Consider the following 18883-nt stretch of genomic DNA (forward strand, 5'->3'; position numbering starts at 1 on the left):
ATTCCTGGTCTTCATCCCTTTACGCCGCCTGCGCAGCCCTCAACCCCCCTCTCTGTCCCGCATTCCGGCTCCTGACCTCAGTCTGCCCAACTTCCAAATGCGTGCCCGCCCTGCTCTTCTCGAGCGACACAGCCGCCCGGTCAGTTACCTCAATATAATCCTTCGCATCACGCTCGACCGCACCAGGAGTAGAGACGTGAATACCCTCAACGAGAACCTTCTCATCATCCGGTATCTCCAGTGTAGTGTCCTTAATATCGGGGCCTTGTGTCTTCGTACCAAAGGGCGGATCGAAGCGCTTCCGCAGGGTTTCGATCATCTTGCCGAACCAGAACCAGTTCAGGCCGTTGAGGATGATGTTGGAGGCGAGGTAGGCGGTTATGAGCCAGAGAGGGACGGTTTGGCCTTCGGCGAACCGGAGGATGTCGTGCTTGAAGCCAGCGTTGTGGAGGGTGGTGTTTTGCGATAGCTTTCCGACGTCTGGGTCGGAGTGCGTGTATGCGCCGGCGGCGTAGGCGTGGTAGACGTCGGTGAAGACGCGGATGGAGTTGTAGGAGCCCCACACGATACGGCAGGAGAAGAAGGTGCATAGCAGGATTATGCCGTTGACGAGCTGGATGGTGGTGCCGGTCATGTTGAGCTTATCGCAGAACCAGTGGATGTTTAGGAAGGGCGAAGAGAGTTCGTAGAGGATAAAGGTGCACGCGTAGTAGTTCACGAAGGGACGCTGTCACACGATCAGTACTCCGAATAGCTCCCATGTGCTCTGAGAAGCACCGTGGTCTACTTACGAAACCCAGCGAGAATACGCAGAGGGCACAGATAGCATGGAACAGCATGCCGGTACCGAATGCCTTGACATTCTGCAGCGTGATGACCAAGTCCCAGAGGAAGTAGCCTCCTGCCATAGCTTGGATCAAGCCAGACGCTCCAGTATATCCATGCACGCGCTCTGTCGAGTCCATCTGATTCAGCTCCTTATCCGTCCACATGACCCATAGCGCCATTCCGCAGACCAGCGTGCTCTGCACAAATGACACGATGTGCACATCCCAGTTGAGCTTGGTTCGCGCGGTGAAGTTGGCGTATATCCGCGGGAAGAAGAAGCGTGAGATGGCGGGGGCGCCGTAGCTGAAGATAATCTGGTAGAACGTGAAGGCTATCGCGACTTCGTGGAAGTGCAGCGGCAGCGACTTCATGTTGAGGAAGTCGGCCACGGGCTGTACATATTTGACCAGGCTCTCCGGCGGCGCGAAAGGGAACGGGTCGTGCATCGTGGCAGTCGAGTGTGGGGTGCAGCAGACGCGGAGGTAGGTGGAGGTGGAGGTGTGAGGAGTGATGTCAGGGCGGTAAGAGTTGCACGCGAGCAGGAGCGATGGTCCCTTCTTATGCAGGGAAGCAGCGGAGGGGCGTTCGGCAGGAAGGCAGAACAAGAGCGGTTTTATACTCGGGTAGATACGAAGATCAAGGCCGCGGCGGCACACTGATGCACGCCGCTCGAGGATGCCTGGGAAAAGGTGCGGATGACGACCAAGCTTGGTGCAGTCCCTTGTTCTAGGCCGAGATGCGATTAGCGAGCCGAGGACCCATCGCCCTGCGCCAGAGGCACACGACAGATTTCATGTCCACCGGGTCATTTTTGTGGAATGCTAAATCACTGCCACGGGACCACGTCATGTTGGATGCTGTTGGATGTGTATGGGTGCAGTGCACCGCCACTAGAGGCGTCATGCCGTGACAAATCTCACCCTCTTCGGACGCCGCATCACCGCATACAATGAAGAAGTTGAATATTTATTAGGAACAAATAGCTCGGAGGTTTTCGTTGACTTGGCTAACTTTCGCTGTATAATAAAGTAGACTGCAGTGCAGCTGCCCGGCGTTTTCCTCGTAGAGGTGGTAGTGGGTATCTTAAAGCAATAACATGATGATGAAGACGCCGCGCTCAAAGCCCATCAATTCTGACGTTCTGATTGTGCCAGCAATTTATGCATTTATCCGCTCTCAACCTCGCAGCGTATGCTACGAGAAACATCTCTGCAACGTACGATGTTCTCTCGATTCTGTCGAGAAGGAAGTAGAAGTCCTGCAAACTCCTATAGCTAATGATCCGATTGCTGTGACCGAGTACATTTGCCGGGTGGACGGTGAACTGGCTCTGGTGTGCGACCGGTAGAGGTGAGTTGAAGAGGGCATTCATGCGTCTAGCCTCTTCCATGGAAGATACCGGCGGCGTAGGTAGCCCAGAAAGATAGTCCGGCTGAGCTGACGCATAATCATGTGATGCCATGTTGGTTGGTCCTGTCCATCCTCCTGTGTTCCCTCCAGGCAGAAGAGTACCTGCTGCTCTGTTTTCGGCCAGCCCTCTTTCCATGTCCAACTGTGAACCAATCCACAATGACCACACAGCTTCCGTCAAGTTGTCATGTGTGGGTACAACGTTAAACGCGAACCCCATCTCGTGCTCGTTGTTGAAAGGATAGTATCTGTTGGTCTGGCTATGCCTCCCACCAGGGAAATAGTCTTGGTAACTGACAGTATGATTTGGAACGCCGAGTTCGTCGTTGACCTGCTTGTTGAAGTATGCGTTGCGATGCTTCTCACTCATCGACACCAGTCCTTCTTCCCACATAAGTCGCTCGGCGACTAGGAAAAGTTTACGCACGTGGGCATGCGCCTCACGCTTCCCTCTGCAGATGGGGCAACAGTAGAATGGCATGTACTGAAGGTTTGGAGTTTGCGTGGCATGTGCCTTCAATCCCTGTAATGGATATGGAATGAAGTCTTGCCGCGGGAATGGTACAGTCGCGGACTGTCCTTGGCCCCGACTCGTACTTGTTCTGCGCCTTTTCTCAGTTTCAGCAATAGAGCCATTTTCGAAGCAGATGTTGGAGTCTTCCGGGTCGGCCAGAGGGTCGCATGCCGGGTCAATTGGGCGATTGCCAGGATTGGGAGTCATGGTGAGTAAGTTGTAGGAGAGAGGCCAAGATAACTCATGGTTTACACAGGTCTGTCAGGCAGGCTTTTGAACTCGTATTTGAAGCCCTGACCCAACATGAGGATGTATTACGAGTACTTGCGAGTGTCTCACTGGGGCTTCACAGGGTCACCGCGGTACCGTGGTCGTGAGCGGGTTAAGGCGGGAGGACAGGCGAATAGACATTCTGCCCTCACATATTGTTGAACTTACGCGCAGCGTTGCCATCTTACTCGCCTGGCTGATCCTCAACAGACACCTGCTGCGAATAGTATACCCATGTAAGGCGGAGTGAAAGAATGCGGGGAGGTTTCGTGACGCGACTTACGCGACGGCTGCGTGCAGGGATCAAGGATGCTCAAAAGTTAGGAAGGCGCGAAAGCGGGACACTGCAAGAGATCCGACTGCAATTCTCATGTTACAACCATGAAAGCTGTCCGACCATCTTTCCGCGCCAATGCAACACGTCAGAGGCAAATCTTCTGCAGCAACTTAACGTCATGCCGGACAAGTTCACTACCACGCCGAGCATACACACGACCCGCGTTCGCACCGAAACCCACCATCGACATCAAACACATCCGACAGAACCCAGGACTATATGAGCAGAACTGCATAGATCGCAACTATGCCGCACATAGCAAATCGTCATGGCGGATCATAGAGCTGCACGAGCAATGGCTCGCACTTCAGCAAAGCAGTCGCGACCTACGAGAGCGCAACAATCGCATACGGGCCACTCTAGCTAGGACAGCATCGCGCGCCAAGGACGCCGACGGCAAGCCGGTAGCCTTGAGAGAAGGATTGATCAGCGATGCAAAGGCACTGAAGGCAGAGTTGAGCTCTATCGAGGCACAAGAGTCAGAGATCCAAGAAGAGATAGAAGGGCTGGCGCAGGATCTACCCAACTTAAGCAGCACATGCACGCCCGTCGGCACCGAAGCAGATGTACTCGGCTACATCAACGAGTCATCGAAATCACCGAATCGCAGGTCGCACGTTGACATTGGGCAGGAATTGGGGATACTTGACTTCTCGGGCTCAGCGCAGACTTCGGGCTGGGGCTGGTACTTTCTGGTCGGAGACGGTGCAATGCTGGAACAGGCGCTCGTACAGTACGCTCTAGGTGTTGCTAGGAGGAAAGGATGGAAAGCAGTCGCACCTCCATCCTTGGTGTACTCGCACATTGCATCTGCATGCGGATTCCAGCCGCGCGATCAAAACGGAGAGCAACAGATCTATGCCATTGAGCAGTCAGAGAAGGACAAGGCAAAGCCGCAACTCGCTCTCGCCGGGACTGCAGAGATACCGCTTGCCGGCATGAAGGCCAATCAGACCCTGGAAGAAGCGGAGCTGCCGCTCAAGGCGGTCGGCGTGAGCAGATGCTACCGTGCTGAAGCTGGCGCAAGAGGAGCCGACACAAAGGGCTTGTACCGTGTTCACGAGTTCACCAAGGTCGAGATGTTTGCCTGGACAACGCCCGACAACATGGGAGAAGACCACTTTACTACTCCAACGGCACCGAGCTCAGAGTCATTTTTTGACGAGATGCTGTCAATCCAAAAGGAGATACTAGAAGCACTCGGGCTGCACTGCCGCATCCTGGAAATGCCCACAACCGACCTCGGTGCCAGCGCGACGCGGAAAATCGACATCGAAGCCTTCTTCCCATCTCGAGAGAAAGACGAAGGATGGGGCGAGGTGACATCATCGTCCATGTGCACAGACTACCAGAGCCGACGACTACAGACTCGCATGCGCGTGAAGGGAGGCAAACTAGAGTTCCCGTACACGCTCAACGGAACAGCACTTGCTGTGCCCAGAGTCCTTGCAGCCATTCTGGAGAACCACTGGAACGAACAGGACAGCACGGTCACAATACCAGAGGTGCTGCGACCGTTCATGGGTGGGCAAGAAAAGATACAGGCGGAGCGTCGTTGATGGTGTGAAGAAGTACTGTACGATATGTATCATGTATCTAGACTATGATGTCAGGTGGTTGGGTGTTACTGGTGCCGCAACTAGATGCGCGACACCACTCAAGAAACATGCAGTCAAGATATCCCATGGCCACAGCCGTCTACAAAGTACAAAACCACGCTGCTCGCCCCCTGCATCAACTATCAAAGCTTCGGACCGTCAGATGCTTGCACTCCCCTGTTTTGGCCGCGACATCCCAGCTGGCCGCCATCGAGGCTGACTCTGCGCTTGGCCCGGTTATGGCCGGCGATTGGCGCACAGCCTCCAACCTGTTCGAGCTGGGTGCCAGGGTGCATGAGGCCAGGTGCATATTGGATAGCGGCCATGTGAACAACCGCCACAGCCACTGCTGTCCGCTGCTGCACGGCTCCTGAAACATCTTCTCAAGACTGCACATGCGTCGCAAAGCAGCAGAGTCTACCCTGTCGCGCTGAACCGGTTCTGGGCCAAGGTCCACCTTTGGCGCCATCGCATTCGAGGTGGGGTGGTTAGCGGGCCATTCTCGTCTACGGCCTACGCACCAGCCTCCAGCGCTCACCAGCATCAACAACCCGGCCGCCCACCACCAGCCTGCCTGCACCGCGAGCTGCACCGCTGCGTGCAACCACCGCACCACGCAGCTTTGTTGCTGTCGCCACCTGCCCCCGCCCGACAAGTGTCACCCGCCTCCAGCCATCCGCGAGCTGTCGCAATATTGTTGGAACGCATCATTGTCGCAAACCACTCCTTCGGCCACCCCGAGCACCACAACACCAGACCCGGACAGCGAGATAGCAAACGTCGCGGCGCATGGTTTCCTACCCAGACTCGGCGAGTGCAGAGCGCTCACTGCCCATACGGCGTCCCTCGTCGGTTGTGTCGCACTCGTCGCGCGCATCCACCGTCCGCAGACATCGCCAGCACCGCTCCAACGTGGGTGGCTCGTCGCTAGCACCCCAAAATGAGTTCCCCGTGTTCACGCATACCGGCGACGTCGAAATCGTCATCAGCAATGGGCGGAAGGAAATGCGTTATCTGCTGCACAAGTTGATTCTGACGCAGTGCTCGGGCTTCTTCGAGGCTGGCACGAGCGATGAGTGGGCGACTGCTGGCGATGTGACCAACGCCGGCCCCAGCAACGGCACCGCCCTGTCGAGGATACCATCAGGATCACGACCCGAGCAGAAGCGGAAATGGAGGTACGAGATGGATTGGGGCAGCGGCGATGACGACCTGCCCATGCTCGTGCAGAAGGTGTGTTTGTTTACCGTCCGCGACGGCGACCATGCTAACGAGAGTACAGAAGAACCAGCCTACCATGTTTGGCGGCGACCCAAGTCCACCTGTGCAACCCCCTACTGCGCGCAACAAGCCTGCCGCACCGCAGTCAGGCTTCTTCCGGAGCATGGCCAACTTCTCCACCCTCCACGTGCCCGCGACAGCCACTCCCGAGACCGACCCCGACGACGACACCTTCCGCGACTACGACAACTTGTTCCGCATCTTCTACAACTACCCTCCCACGCTCGACTCTCTCAACATCGCGAATGCCTACGTAGAGTGCAAATCGCTTCTGCAGCTCGCCGACATGTACGACGCGCTTGGCGTCATCGGACCACGCGTAGACCATCATCTGCTGCGTTTCCAAGGCCGGTTATGGAAGCAGATCGCGAAATACCCGCCCAGCTACCTCAAACTTGGCTACATGGCACGGAGTAAAGCCATCTTCGCCGAAGCCATGGTGCACGTTGTCGGACAGTGGCCACAAGGCATCAATCAGCTACGCGGCCAGATCGCTGAGCCCGTCATCGAGCTGATAGAAGACAAAGTCGACGAGATGGACGAGCTCAAGGCCAAGATTGAAGTCAAGCTCTTCCGCCTATCCCTCACAACTAGTCGCGGCGAGCGTGTGAGCCCATCGAGCAACTGGCTGGACTGGATAGCAGTCTCGCTATTCCGACAATGGCTCGCCGAGAACACCACGCCACCCCCGGCCCCAATCCTCAAATCGCCACGACCCCAGAACTCGAGAGACGGTGCGCCGCTGCCACCTCCACCAGTCTTCAACACCGGCCGCATATTCCGCTTGCTCGGCCAGGCCGGCTCAAGTTACCTGAACCACGACGAGTGCAAGCGCTTCCTGCGACTGAACCCCGACCACTACAACCGCGACAACCTGAAGCGCTTCGAACGCAGGATTGAAGAAATCAAGGTCAAAGCCAAAGACGCAGTCAAGCCGCTGATGCGCAATTTCCTCGAGCTCGACCTACGAGAGGGCGGACTTCCCTATTTGACATGCACAAGGATCGATCCGCAAGACTTCCCATGGGACGACATATAAGACTGGAGGGAGGAAACGACTACATTGACAACACACACCCACTCGCTTCGACGTTTATAGATTGGCAGCAATCTGGCGCTTTTTGATCTATTTGGCTTTTTTGGTTTTGTTACGGATGCGGGATGTTTTGGCGCCTGATACCCTAGGATGTTTACATGTAAATACGCCGTTGTTGTTCTTTTTCCGCTATTCCCACCCCCGATTTCCTTGACGATTTGACGATATGGGAGAGATAGAGAGATGTGTATGTATGTAGAAAGAGAGATGGTAATTATCGTGTGTAAGAGAAGGAAGAAAAGAAGAAGAGGGTACATGCTGGCCGTGTGCTTTCTTCTTCTTTATCTTTCTATTGGGGCAGATGAAGAGACAAGATGAGATAATCGAGATTTTCACATTCCTCCACTTCTCTCGTGACGCCCCCTGTTCTGTCTGTTACATTGCCGAGCCAATATCCCTTTTCATGTGGGTGTGGGTTATGATCGACCCTCGGTTCACATGTCCACTCCACACCTGCATCCTACAGGCTCTTGAAATACACACTACCATAATTCCTTCTTTCGGTCCCTGATATCAAGAGATAGCATGCGGTACGTACTGCACCCGGGCATCCGAGCGAGATAGGCTCAGAGCGGAAGGCTTGTAACTATCTGCCGTCATGATCGACGCTGCAGCCGCGCCAAGCCGTGGTAGCGTGTGGGGGCTGGTGACGCGATACGGCGGGTACGGGGAGGATGGAGAGATAGGGCGGAAGGATGGGGATTGTTTTACGGAATTCTGGAGCTGGCATCGATGGAATCGATGAGTTGATTGGAAGTGGTACCTAGGTAGTGCTGGTATTGGTGGGTGCGGAAGATCGCCGAGGTGGCTGGATCGTTGATCGTTGCTCGCTTGTCACAGAGATTGGAAGATGCCCAGGTGTGGAAGATAACGTGGCTAACATCAATGACAGGCATGGCAGATCTTTCTGTCAGGTTGTGGGTGTTTCGGTGAGTTGAGTATGCAGGTACCGTTTCAAACTCTGAAGGTATCGAAGGAGATCACCACCCGGCCATCTCTGCCATGACCTTAACCACCGAATCTCACATACAAGACCTCCACTACCTACAACTCCACTGCACACTTTGATTTACAGCGATCATGCGGGACAGAACCAAACAAACAACCCTCCGATAACACTACTCCTAATCACTACCAAACATCTCCAAGAACCTGGATTACTCTTCTAGTTCTCGCCGACGGCCCAAACTCTCCCACAAGCATTGCTTATGCTCGGCATACGTCCAAAGCAGGAGCTTATCAGATCTACATGTCGCTTCGTCCCTAGCTCGCTGCGAAACACTAAACAGCAAAGCACTACCCTGCCGTTCATCAGGTCCCCACATATGTCGTTGCCTTTTCTGCACGGTAACGCAGGGTAGGCGGCCAAACAGAGAGGGAAACTTCGCCCAAAACGGCGTGACGTATCTGCTTGTAGACTACGTGGCGCACGGGGAGGTAGATTGGGCGTACTTAGCGGATGGGGATCGTCACTGGGTATCTAAGCCTCATGTCGATCGTTGTGGTGGCTGATAGGTAGCTGGTTGGAGATTACAGATTGTGGACAATCGGAGAATGGTCTGAATGGTCGGCGAACATTGGGTAGTTTGTGGGATGTAATGACGAAAAAGAGATGGGGAGGAGGGTATTGGGGATATTGATCGTCGTGTCGTGGTCTTGGACGTGGGAGCATGGGATGGAATCGGTAAGATCGAGTATCGTACGAGAGTAGTGTAGGCAGTGTAGCACAAGGGGGCAAGGCAAAGAAGGGCATCATAGGCAAAGGAATCATCTCCGCCATCTCGTTCATCAGAGATATATAAGCACAAGGCTCCTCCCTCCAAAACAGACTCATCATCACAACAGTTCCATTTCATCATCTACAACACCTTCACAAGACTACCACAACCCAACCAACCCAACCCACCAAACCACCAAAATGCAGTTCACCATCTTCACCCTCACCGCTCTCCTGAGCCTCACCTCCGCCGCCGCAGTCACCAAGCGTTTCCCATACACTGCCACTTCTGTCCAGGCTCGCCAGAGCGAGATCTGCGGTGGCCTCGCCACGCCATTGTGCTGCCAGACTGATGTCCTCGGTGTTGCCAACTTGAACTGCGCGAACGGTACGTTACGACATCCAGTCCATTGAAGTGAGGAGAACGAGTGCTAATTTGCATAACAGCCGGCGCTGGTATCGAAACAACAGAGGACTTCCAAGCTGCCTGCGCTGAGGACGGCACGACGGCTCAGTGCTGCATTGTGCCGCTTGGTGCTGATGGTCTGCTCTGCACTGCTGCTTAAGCTGTCTCCGACTTCAATACAAAGGTGTATTCGGGCATGCTAGATCTGCTGCTGTAGCAGTGAACCATCCAGAGATGTGGATGTATATAAGCGGTCAAGACGCTGCTGAGATATAGCGAAAGGGGTTTTACTGTTCTTGTTGTCACTACCTACCACTCCTTTAGGTGGGACAGTTTATTTGTAGATATACTTAGAGATGGAGGGCTAGTAGGAAGAGAGGGGTGTATGATACAATGAGAAATCTGTTTTTCTAAAGCTCCATCTTATACGTCGCCTCGTGAATTCGCTTTGAGACCCTGTTGTTTACTTACTGAAATTCTTCTGCTGGTCGGATGATGACTCTCCATGTGATTCCCGGTTCGATGAGTCGAACTTCACTTGCTCATCATAGAGTCCGCAAAGCCAATGATGAAGCTCCAGAACAGATTCCGACTCTTGCTACGACCCAATGACACCAATACCATCAACAAACTCACAGAAGAAGTAATCATATGCATTCAAGCCTCCCTGAGAACAGTAGAAAACACCGCCATGCAAGCCATGACACAATCAGATAATCGCCTACCCAAATACCCATCCGCGCTTATGCTATCACAAAAGACACTTGCCTCCCTCCCTCTCACCCTAATCATCCACCTCACTCGTAATCCAAGCTATCCCTCACACACTTCCTCACCCTCTTCTTAAACTCGGGCGTATTATCCCTCCACAAGCTCGCCGCCTCCACATTCGCTGGGCTCTCGTCGTTCGGGCTCGACAGCATGGAGATAACTGACAGAAGAATCGTTTCGGGTGTTTGGACGGGCGACCAGCGTTCTGCTGCGGATTCGTAGCCGTACTTGTCTTCTTCGGGTGGGTGGAGGATCGAGATGCATACTTCGCCGTTTTGGTAGACTGGGAGGTGTTAGTTATGCGATTCGAGTTATGAGGGGTTTGTGAGGAACGAGACGTACTGTTAGGGTGGAAGATGGGTGTCTCGAAGCGCATCTTTGGTGGGAGGAGCGGGTATTCGCTGGGGAAGGTGAGGCGCGCGCGGAAGAAACCTCCTGTCTGGTGTTAGTACTGGAGCTGTAACTTCTGAAGACCATGTCTGGATCTGTACCTCCGTAGAACTTTGTGTCATCGTCGATCATCAGCATCACCTCCCACTCGAACACATTGTTGTCCACCAGACCGCAGCTTATGCCTGATATACTCTTATCGTTTTGCATTTGCTTGAGTTGACGAGCCAGCAGCCCCGCTGCCGCAGATGACGACGCCATAGTACCCTTCTTTTCGCGTATGTGTATGTGAAGTGGCGCTCGAAGTCGAACCCTCGGTATGCGCAGAGAGATCGGGAACGGGTGGGGGAACGCAGCCGAAGAGACGGTTATAACAGCTGCGACGCAGAGATTGCACACGTTCTACAGCGATCCGGATGCAGATGTTCTTGCGTGAGGGAAGTTTTGTGTGCGCCGGTTCTGTTGCGGAAAGAGGGTAGGTGGAGATTCCAGAGGCGCGTTCGGGCGCAGGACGTGGAGGGCTCTTAACGGCGGGTGTGGCGGGGCAAGCTGCGGGCGATCGGCAGGGGGCTCGCTGGCAGTCGTGGGTAGGGGATGTCTGGCTGGGTAGGAGTATGCGCAAGAGTCAGAGTGTCTCCGTGAGTCTTGTTAGTGAGCGTGAGTGAGCGTGATCATATGTGAAGAAGCAAGTCGGCGGCATGCTCCAATGGCCGCGTCGCATGTGGCGGTATGCGCCAAGTCGAATACCGCTTTGCAGGGGTCCTTCAGGGTATTCAGGCCTTCCCTTTTGCGTCTGCTCTGCATTGAGGACGGGTGCTTGCCGATAATCAGCCCTAAAGGCGTGTGGGAGAGCTGGATTCGGTGCTTGGTAGATGAGCAACGTGAGAATTTGGACCTCGGCTTGAAACTCGATAAGCCCTACGACGCCTTCACACCAAAGTAGCTTCTGTGGCTGCAAGGAAGATCACTATTTGCTTATATAGGTATACCGATTCATGTCCCGATCTACTCGCCCAATACCTGTCCATCTCCGTCTGCCCAGTCCCCATTACGTCCCAGAACGCCATCGTAACCATCATAGATGCGATGCCACTCCCCGAGGACCCGTATCTAGGGTATCATTTGATCCAAAGGGGATATAGATTGGAAATAGCAAGACTCTAGAAGAGGTAAAACGTAAAATCGTACATGTAGGGAGCTTTGATTAGCCGAAGATCCGGAGAAAGCCCCATAGCCCGGCTCCGCAAAGCACGGGGATGGTGAGATTATCGTCCCAGCCAAAAACGTCAATCGCTTCACTGGCACTGGCGATGATGCCAGACGCCAGAGACATGGCGCCCAACGCCCAGTATCCGGTAAGGGAAGCTTGCTTCACGGAGAGAGCAAAAGTTTCCCGCGCCTGGGGAGGGAGCGTCAGGGCGCCTTGGAATGCAAAAGCGTATTCGCCGTGATTGTACTCTGAGTAGAGGGGACCTAGCCAGCCCCACCATACAGCCGCCGTGATGACACCGGTTACGCACGCCGCGATGGAACCCGCAAGACTCTTGCCTTTCCTGACTCTGGGCGTGAGGTGGCCCCAGAGCCTGCCGAAAGTCGAAGCAGCAGTATCGCACCAACTTAGTAGCAAGATGCTCATGACTGCTATGTCTTTCGGGCAAAAGCGCATGACTATCCATGCGCCCAGAAGGTAGAAGATGACGCCATTGTACCCATCTACTTCTGACTCGCGCATGAAGGCACCGAGGCAGCGGATGTAGAAGCGGTTGACTTGCCAGTAGCGGTGTCGGACGACGTCGGCGAGGGCGATGGGTATCAGCATGGTGAGGAGGACATTGTGTATTTGCGACGTTTGCGTGCCGGTGCAGTAGAGGAAGATGGTCAGGAAGCCGATGGAGACATGGAGGATCTTGCGAGGAATCTCATGCCGGTGAATCTATCGATGTCAGTAATCAACTCGCGAAGGCACCCTGCGTGTACTCACGAATGACCGCCATTTCTGGTGAATGGGGATCAAGCCTAGAGGACTCGGACTCCTGCTCATCTCCCTCCAGTAGTTCTTGTTTGCTTGCGCGGGTGACAGGTGGCCGTTTGAAGTGTTGCCAGGCAGCGCGAGATCCTTCTTCATGCCCCCGTTCATCTGCCTACGGCTTGTCAGGCCGCTCATCCTCCGCCGTCCCACGCCTCCATCCAGGATAGGACTCCGACTTCTGGCGTTCCGGCTCCTTGCTCGAGCCCTGCTGTCGGGATCTGATCCTGAGTCCTCATCGATAGGTGGAGGTGACGTAACCCGTTGTTTGCGCGTCGAAGAGCGCGTCACGGGTCCGAAATAACCATCTTTCGTACTACCCGCCTCCGAGGGCGTTGGCGACGGTGAGATCACACGCGGCGTGTTGGGGATCTGGTATTGGCGTGAAGACTCCATGGCAACGCGCCAGCAGGTGGGAAAGTAAGGGAAAGTAGGAGCCCGGATGACGCCGGAGAGAGTGGAGTGGGCCCTGGCACAGAGTAGGGCGATGTTTACCAGCAGGGACTGGCGATCCGAGGGTTGGGAATAAAGGTAATGAGGCTGGGTTGGCGCGTCACAGCTAACATGTGGGAGGGCGGCACTTAGGGTGGCTTCGACATTGATGTCAGCATCAGGCGTGATCAGAGGCTCATGGCCCGCGGATTCGTCCGGGCAGCGCGCATCGTTTAGGGAGGCAGAAGATGCCACAGTGCGTGCAGGCGACAGCAGCGGTCGTCTTATTTGTTATAGGCGGGTGAACAGGGAAGGGGTCGGGGCGTGACGGCTGTAATCTTGCTGCATGAGCCTGGGAAATTTGGTCTCACGGCTACGCATGTATGATCCGGTCTCGCGAATGCGCCTATGATCAGCGTGGCGGCGGATCAGCCTTGGCGATGCGATCAGGTTCGAGAAAGGAGACACCGTGTCAGTGTGTCATTGCAGGCTCGCGAACTGGATGCATCATGTTTTGAGTAATCAAGCTTTTGTCAGATGCGCTCGAAGCAGTGACAGTTCCACATGTGACGACCCCGCGTGCTCTCGAGTGTACCTGCCTGTGAACGACAGCCCTAGAGTGTGGCGCAATGTGGCCGTGCAGTGCTCCACTTTATTTTCAAAGTTCGCGCGACTTTTCTGTACAGCCGTGGCGACTCCAGCAGACATCTTCACGATATCATAGTGCATCATGGCGCCCCAGACTAAGATAGATCGTTCATTCAGCGCATTAACGCCTGCCTTGTCAGAATGGATTCTCGAAGCTGTGGATTCCATGGGCTTCGTAAAGACCACGCCTGTGCAGCACGCAGCCATCCCCATGTTCATGAAGAACTCTGATGTTGTAGTCGAGGCCGTCACAGGAAGTGGAAAGACTCTAGCGTAAGGTCATACATTGCCAGACTCTATGCGCATCTAACAAGTTCCTAGTTATCTCATTCCCATCGTCGAGCGCTTGTTGCGACTGGATGCGCCTATAAAAAAGCATCACGTGGGTGCCATTATCATCTCACCTACCAGAGAACTTGCAACACAGATCCACACAGTCCTTTCGTCGCTTCTCAGATTTCACGCCCCCTCTGCCGCGCTACTGGATCCTGAAGATGAAGATACCGACATGGAAGACGCCGATGCTCCGCCAAAACCGACCTTTCCACCCGGAACGTTGAAGGTCATACCCCAGCTTCTTCTCGGAGGATCAGTGACGCCCGCTCAGGACCTGAGCAGATTCCTCAAATCATCTACCAACGTACTCATCGGCACACCAGGACGACTCCTCGAACTCCTTTCCTCACCACATGTCCATTGCTCACAGTCATCCTTTGATGCCCTCGTTCTCGACGAAGCGGATCGTCTTCTAGACCTTGGCTTCAAAGATGACCTGCAAAGGATTCTCTCACGACTGCCAAAGCAACGCCGAACCGGTCTCTTTAGTGCTAGTGTTTCCGAGGCTGTCGACCAACTAATCCGCGTGGGTCTCAGGAATCCGGTTCGTATCGCTGTCAAGGTCAAGGCGCGAGCTGCACCCAATAGTGAGACAGGAGAAATGGGCGCCATCGAAGACAAGAAAACGCCAGCAAGCTTGCAGATGACATATCTGACCATACCAGCATCGCAAAAGCTACCCGCCATCAAGAAAATCTTGAAATCATTGGATCCGCAGCCGCAAAAGTCCATCATGTACTTGGCGACATGTTTCTCAGTCGACTACTTCCAACACATCCTACCTGAAGTTCTGAAAGGATACACCATTGTGCCCCTGCACGGCAAACTCCCGGATAAGGTCAGGAACCGCAACTTTATCAAATTCGTTGAGAGCATCACCCCATCCATCCTCCTCACAACAGATGTCGCTGCTCGTGGTCTCGACATCCCGTCAGTCGACCTGGTCCTTCAACTTGACGCACCAAGCGACCCGAAAACATTCATCCATCGCTGCGGCCGCGCAGGTCGGGCAGGTCGTAAAGGCCTAGCCGTCACATTTCTCAGTCCAGGCCGAGAAGAAGACTACATCGAGTTCCTCCGTGTCCGACAGACCCCAGTAACGCCGTTAACAATACCTGAAGTCACAGTATCTGCGGAAGAAGCCACAGCCATGAGCAATCGGATACGAAAGGTGGTCAAATCCGACAGAGCATTATTCGACAAAGCACAACGAGGTTTCGTCTCCTGGGTCCGCGCCTACAGTAAACACACCGCCAGCTCCATATTCCGCATCCCCGATCTCGACTGGACAGAACACGGCAACGCCTGGGGTCTACTTAAACTCCCCAGCATGCCTGAACTCAAGAAGTGGGACGGAGACCGCAGTCTAGGCGTAGCCATGGATTTCAGCACATACGCGTACAAAGACAAAGCGCGCGAAGCACAACGACAGGTCGAGCAGAGCGAGTACGAAGCTAATAAGGCGGAAGGGAAGAAGGAGGGCAAGAAGCGATATGTCACGGAAGATAAGAAGGCGTCGGCGTGGACGCAGCAGAAGGACGCGAAGGCGCTCAAGGAATCACGGAGGGAAAAGAAGGCTGCGAAGCGCGAACATGACCGTGTTGCGGCCTTGACGGAAGATGAGCGGAAAGAGGAAGAGAGGGTGAAGGGTATGATTGACCAGGTTAGGAAGAAGGTCGCAGAGAAGGAAGCCCAAGAGGCGGCGGATGAGTTTGAGGGTTTTAGCGATTGATTGCTGGGCGTCTACTTACCTTAATCACTTGCAGTAAATGTTGTCCTACTACGAGAGCTCTTTGAGTCTGCTTTGATTTGTTCGGAGTCACTTCGCTTTAACGCATAATGACTTAGCTTGTAAGATCGCGCAAAAAGAGTCACAACGAGTTCGTGAATCGAACGTAGCAAAAACAAAAGAATCAATGTTAGAGTCTAGAATCGAACTCGACAGCAAAAAAGAATATCCTTGATCGGTGCTATCTACTTGGTTGGGTGTATCAAACCCGTCTTCTGTTTTCAAGCTGTGATGTAGGAGGAACAGCTTTGAGTGTCTCAAACTCGCCGTTGAACCCATTCGACCACCCGGAATGTTCTTATGAAAACTCACGATATTACAAGCAATATATAGGCAATATCAGGTTGCTGTGGGTAACAACAGTGGATCACTCGCTAGACCCCAAGACTCTGCCCGCAGTGAAGGCGAGGCGGTGGAGGAGCGCTCACCAGGCAACGGTGACGTACTGTCGCACAATGCAAACGCTCACCTTCACCTTCGAACGAAGAATCTTCTAGCGCGTCCAAGCTCTCCAGACTTTTCTCTCACTCTTGCGTCTTCTCATAATCTGGCGTCCTTTACCTTTACCATCTACTCCATCACTTTGCGCTTACTACCACGTCAACGCCACCATGGGTCTCTCAATAGCTCTTCACTGCCCCACCATCAACAAGACCAAGAGCGCATTCGGCCTCGTGCCATCCAAGAAGCACGATGAGATCCTCCAGGACATTCGCTCGCTCTTCGGTATCGACTACGCCGCCACCTACGACATCCGCGGCAAACCAATCGATGACATCTGCGCCTGCAAACCCGGCGACCTTGTCCAAGTCGCTACAGAAAAGTTCGAGATCATGGTGCCCTACTCGCCTAGGAACTGCATCTTCTACAATGGCGAAGAGATGGAGAAGATTACCGACGCATGGGCTGACGGTTACGGCAAGCCGTGGAAGGTATGAATTGCTGCCTATTGAACTGCCTTTAGCAAAGACTGACAGAATGCTTAGGAACTCAACGACTCACAGCGGTGCGAACACATCACCAGCCTCGGCACAAAGGCTGAAGATTCCGTCTTGGTGAACACTATCCGCATCACGCGCCCGTACGTCGAGGTTCAACAAGAGTTGAAGGACATCGCCGCTGCCGCTCCTGAGGACATGGACACCAAGCAAAACCTCGGAACGGCTATCTTCACGAACTGGGGCAAGAAATGGGACATGCTCCTACCACCTACTATGAAGCCCGCCAACGACGAGATGTCCGCCAAGGTCCTCCGTCTTCTCGTCGCCCTTTCTTCTTTCACTCACGGTTCAGCGCGCCTAGTGCGCAGGTACCTCGTCGAAGCCGTCAATGCGCGCCTCTCTGGTCCGGGAGGTCGTGAGACGGATGACGCATTGTTGCGAGATGAAGACATCGTGCACGTGATCGGCACACTGTATGAGAAGGCGGATAGCTTGGCGGCCGAGATGGCGCTAGCCAAGGAGAAGAAGGTGCAGAAGAAGGTGAAAGACAAGACGCGGAAGCAGGCGTGGAGGGCGAGGAAGAAGGCGGCGAGAGGCAAGACGTCGTCTGATGTGGATGACCTTGCTGATTTGATGGATGTCGTTTAGGACTACATAGATTTTGTGCAGAAGAATATCAAGATGATGTACCGGCCAGACTCCTACATACCTGATAGACAGTAAAGAATGAAGCTTCCCAAACTCCATGTAGACATCTTAGTGATCAGTCATGATAGAGATGACAGCTTCCAAACTCCATGTAGACATATTAGTGATGAATGCCAGTAACGATTGAGTTTTTTGGAGTCCATGTCGTCATATCAGCGTCTCGAACTTTCAGGACTCGCAAGTCGTCTAATACCGCAACCACTGAAAATCATCATGCGCAAGTACTAAGTTGTGTCCTTCTCCCCATATCACCCCTTCCGTCGCAAACCGCAAAGAACCAATCTGTATCAGCGGGAACAGCCGGTCACAGTTGTTTGCGTCGAATGCCTTGAAATTGTTTGACGTAATCTGGAGAGTGTTGCGCATAGTGTTGTGTAACTTGCGGGCTTCGGCTTGGTCGACACGAAGCCGCCGCGACAAGGTGATTGGATTGTGGCCGTTTCCCCCAAGCGCTACCACCTTCGTTGGCGTACGCAGGTTTAATATCATACGTTCGGTGTATAACACACTGAAATGAGGATTGCCCTGGAATAATAGATTGGCAAGTGTCTTCAGGAAGATAGCAATGTAATCGAAGAGCTGTTTGGCAAAACAAGTCGGCGAGTGCTCCAACAAATGAGCCAGCTCATGCTCATGAGGAACAAAAGATTCGCGCGGCCCGTCTCGGAGGGACTCTCTTGTGCGCAAGTCGACGTTGATAAGGAGTTGATTGATGGTAGGCGAAAGCGCCGCAAATTGAACCCAGCTCAACGAAAAGTACGGCCGGCCATGCGAGAAGGTAATGTCGAATTCGTAGTTGAGGCGTTTCGCAGCGACCAGGTGTTGGATTGCTTGCTTGAACTCTCCGTGTGTCTGGCGACATACGCGCAGCAGCCCGCGATAACACCGAAGCGGTAAATCGTTCCTCACGTAATGCTCTGACACCACCATAACCCCGCGGAAAGAACGCCCCAGCTCTTCGTTAAGCAACACCTCGTAGACATGATTTCGGAGTTCAAGTGGAAGATCCAAAAAGCCGGGCATGTTGTTGGTGACCAAAAGTGCGAATGCGGCTGTCGAAGATCAGGGTCCAGCGGCAGGCACACGGATGTTCGGAAGCGAGACCGAAGGATTATTGAGTATGGTTCAGGCCTGCACTCGCTGCTTGCGGGACCAGAGAATGGGGATGCGGGGGTGACGACAGGGAACTGACGTGATCAAAGGAAGTTTGCGGAGAAGATTGAAGTGAGGTTCAGCCTTTTCGACGAGGTTCAGTGTTGTGAAACTGATCGGTCCGTGCTACCCACGTGATTGGATCTGGGCTCTGGGATTTGCGAGCGGGCAATGGCGGCGCGGCGACTGCATCGTCATCGCTAAAGTGGTGTCTTATCCAAGATGGCATTTCC

General features: G+C 53.9%; 9 protein-coding genes across 9 annotated transcripts; 5 read left to right on the plus strand and 4 right to left on the minus strand.

Annotated features, from left to right (window-relative positions):
- Window positions 1-19: 19 nt before the first annotated feature.
- On the minus strand, window positions 20-1274 carry J4E84_006468 (uncharacterized protein; the record flags this gene model as incomplete). The annotated part of the gene is made up of 2 exons (XM_049389057.1): window positions 20-727; window positions 792-1274. 2 exons carry the CDS (start codon window positions 1272-1274, stop codon window positions 20-22), a joined length of 1191 nt encoding a protein of 396 aa, XP_049243331.1.
- Window positions 1275-3403: 2129 nt separating this feature from the next.
- On the plus strand, window positions 3404-4918 carry J4E84_006469 (uncharacterized protein; the record flags this gene model as incomplete). The annotated part of the gene is made up of 1 exon (XM_049389058.1): window positions 3404-4918. The coding sequence occupies one exon, from the start codon at window positions 3404-3406 to the stop codon at window positions 4916-4918; it is 1515 nt and encodes a 504-aa protein (XP_049243332.1).
- Window positions 4919-5746: 828 nt separating this feature from the next.
- On the plus strand, window positions 5747-7277 carry J4E84_006470 (uncharacterized protein; the record flags this gene model as incomplete). Its single annotated transcript, XM_049389059.1, has 2 exons — window positions 5747-6190; window positions 6240-7277. The coding sequence occupies 2 exons, from the start codon at window positions 5747-5749 to the stop codon at window positions 7275-7277; spliced, it is 1482 nt and encodes a 493-aa protein (XP_049243333.1).
- A 1975-nt stretch (window positions 7278-9252) lies between these two features.
- Window positions 9253-9617, plus strand: J4E84_006471 (uncharacterized protein; the record flags this gene model as incomplete). Its single annotated transcript, XM_049389060.1, has 2 exons — window positions 9253-9439; window positions 9499-9617. 2 exons carry the CDS (start codon window positions 9253-9255, stop codon window positions 9615-9617), a joined length of 306 nt encoding a protein of 101 aa, XP_049243334.1.
- A 637-nt stretch (window positions 9618-10254) lies between these two features.
- J4E84_006472 (uncharacterized protein) lies at window positions 10255-10879 on the minus strand (the record flags this gene model as incomplete). The annotated part of the gene is given in 3 exon segments (XM_049389061.1): window positions 10255-10511; window positions 10571-10663; window positions 10681-10879. 3 exon segments carry the CDS (start codon window positions 10877-10879, stop codon window positions 10255-10257), a joined length of 549 nt encoding a protein of 182 aa, XP_049243335.1.
- A 943-nt stretch (window positions 10880-11822) lies between these two features.
- On the minus strand, window positions 11823-13040 carry J4E84_006473 (uncharacterized protein; the record flags this gene model as incomplete). Its single annotated transcript, XM_049389062.1, has 2 exons — window positions 11823-12551; window positions 12600-13040. 2 exons carry the CDS (start codon window positions 13038-13040, stop codon window positions 11823-11825), a joined length of 1170 nt encoding a protein of 389 aa, XP_049243336.1.
- A 766-nt stretch (window positions 13041-13806) lies between these two features.
- SPB4 (ATP-dependent rRNA helicase spb4) lies at window positions 13807-15792 on the plus strand (the record flags this gene model as incomplete). The annotated part of the gene is made up of 2 exons (XM_049389063.1): window positions 13807-13997; window positions 14046-15792. 2 exons carry the CDS (start codon window positions 13807-13809, stop codon window positions 15790-15792), a joined length of 1938 nt encoding a protein of 645 aa, XP_049243337.1.
- A 668-nt stretch (window positions 15793-16460) lies between these two features.
- On the plus strand, window positions 16461-17438 carry J4E84_006475 (uncharacterized protein; the record flags this gene model as incomplete). The annotated part of the gene is made up of 2 exons (XM_049389064.1): window positions 16461-16781; window positions 16836-17438. 2 exons carry the CDS (start codon window positions 16461-16463, stop codon window positions 17436-17438), a joined length of 924 nt encoding a protein of 307 aa, XP_049243338.1.
- Window positions 17439-17491: 53 nt separating this feature from the next.
- J4E84_006476 (uncharacterized protein) lies at window positions 17492-18521 on the minus strand (the record flags this gene model as incomplete). The annotated part of the gene is made up of 2 exons (XM_049389065.1): window positions 17492-17499; window positions 18008-18521. 2 exons carry the CDS (start codon window positions 18519-18521, stop codon window positions 17492-17494), a joined length of 522 nt encoding a protein of 173 aa, XP_049243339.1.
- Between the last annotated feature and the right edge of the window lie 362 nt (window positions 18522-18883).

The sequence above is a fragment of the Alternaria hordeiaustralica genome (assembly GCF_023758085.1).
Source record: "Alternaria hordeiaustralica strain BMP 2776 chromosome Unknown scaffold_12, whole genome shotgun sequence".
Taxonomy (NCBI): Eukaryota; Fungi; Ascomycota; class Dothideomycetes; order Pleosporales; family Pleosporaceae; genus Alternaria; species Alternaria hordeiaustralica.